The 1746-nt window shown below is 56.7% G+C and overlaps 1 protein-coding gene across 1 annotated transcript; it reads right to left on the reverse strand.

The window, feature by feature from the left end:
• Positions 1–852: 852 nt before the first annotated feature.
• Positions 853–1494, reverse strand: LOC112465966. Its single transcript, XM_025033801.1, has one exon. It carries the CDS (start codon positions 1492–1494, stop codon positions 853–855), a length of 642 nt encoding a protein of 213 aa, XP_024889569.1.
• Positions 1495–1746: the final 252 nt, after the last annotated feature.

Genomic DNA, 1746 nt, shown 5'->3' on the forward strand with positions numbered 1-1746 from the left:
TGCACGGGGGGGTATGAGGCGCTCCCCGGATTTGCGATTGGTCAACTAAATTTCTCGAAGGACCAGAGGGCCCGTGCCCTCGCGAAAGCGAATAAAGCGAAGCAAGCAAGCGAATATCAAAAGAGATGCGTGGCGACTCACCGTGTCGTTGCCCGGCGCCTCCTGGGTGTTGACGTCGTCCTCCCGTTGGCGAGATCTCTGGCGTGCAAGGCGAAAGCATGCAACAGTCCGGCATAGCAAGCGGGCAGGCAGGTATAGCAAGCAGGCACAGATAGGCAGGATAGCAAGCGATTAGGTCTTCGTGGTCTGCGATGGGCGACCGAGCACTCCGAGTTCGCGCACGCGAAAACGGTAACGTGTGAGCTTCACGACGTTCGACTGATGAGTCCCTGCCGCAAGACGGCTGGCCAAAAATGTGTTTGCCGTAAGACGGCTGTCTTGCGAATATGTGTGTGTGTGCCGCACGGCGGCTTGACGAAAAGTTCTGCGGAGAGGTGTGTCCTCTCCGAGTGTTTGACGAGGAGTCCCTCTCTTCCGTACTCCGGCTCGCGCACCTGCGAAGTACGGCGCGAGCGAGTACCGAATTCCTCTCATAATGGGGAATGCCACCCGCGGGCGGGCAGCACGAGTCGGGTGAGTCGCGCGAATATCGACAAGTGTACTAATCGCGATCCACCGACGTTTCGCTAATAGGCGCGATAATTTAACCCGGTATAACTAATCAATACAAGAACCGTACAATTAACAATGTGAAGCGACAACACGAAATCGATCCTATAATTAGCTACTATTTACACTATGATACACGGCGGTGCGCCAAACATTACCGCCCACCAAAATACACCGTATTTTCTATGTTTGAGCGAGTCCCTCCGGTGAGCCGTCCATCGGCAGAGGGCACAGCTTCACCAGAGGGCGACTAAGGAGGCCATCCGCCGTCCTCACCGTAGCGACCCGGGCGACCCTGCCACGACCCGGATGCAATTCCTCGACGCGCCCTCGTCTCCACGCCAGAGGAGGGGCGTTTTCGGTTTTTAGAAGGACCAACGTGCCCTTTGATATCGCGTCAGCCGGCTTTAGCCACTTTGGTCGTTGTTGGAGGGTGTGTAGATATTCTTCATGCCACCGCTTCCAGAACTGTTGGTGCATGTGCTGCACCAGCTGCCATCGATCGAGTCTGCCTATCGGCACCGGGTCTAGGTCGGAATAGGTAACCGCTACGAGCGGCTCTAATGTGATAAAGTGCCCCGGGGAGAGCACCCCGAGGTCGTGGGGATCCGAGCTGGTGGGGCACAAAGGTCGGGAATTCAGGATGGATTCTACCTGTGCTAGGAGGGTACTGAATTCCTCTACCGTGAGGATCTGCGCTCCCACCACGCGTTTCAAGTGGGTTTTTGTCGCCTCAACCCCCGCTTCCCAGAGGCCACCAAAGTGTGGCGCGGAAGGGGGGTTAAAGGACCACTGGATTTGTTCTCGCCCTGAGGCCGCCTCCATGCAGCTGACGAGCTCGCGCTGAGCCCCCACGAAATTGGTGCCGCAGTCGCTGTAGATCCGCGAGCAGCGACCGCGCCTAGCGATGAAACGCCTCAGAGCCGACAAACACGAGTCTGTAGATAAGGAAAAAGCAAGTTCCAAATGAACCGCCTTTGTGGTAAAGCAAACGAAAATGCACACGTACGCTTTGAACGGCGTTGCCCCACGAGAACGACGATTATATACGAAGAAGGGGCCCGCGTAGTCGACCCC

The sequence above is a fragment of the Temnothorax curvispinosus genome, unplaced genomic scaffold (assembly GCF_003070985.1).
Source record: "Temnothorax curvispinosus isolate PA1 unplaced genomic scaffold, ASM307098v1 QBEX01015686.1, whole genome shotgun sequence".
Lineage (NCBI taxonomy): Eukaryota > Metazoa > Arthropoda > Insecta > Hymenoptera > Formicidae > Temnothorax > Temnothorax curvispinosus.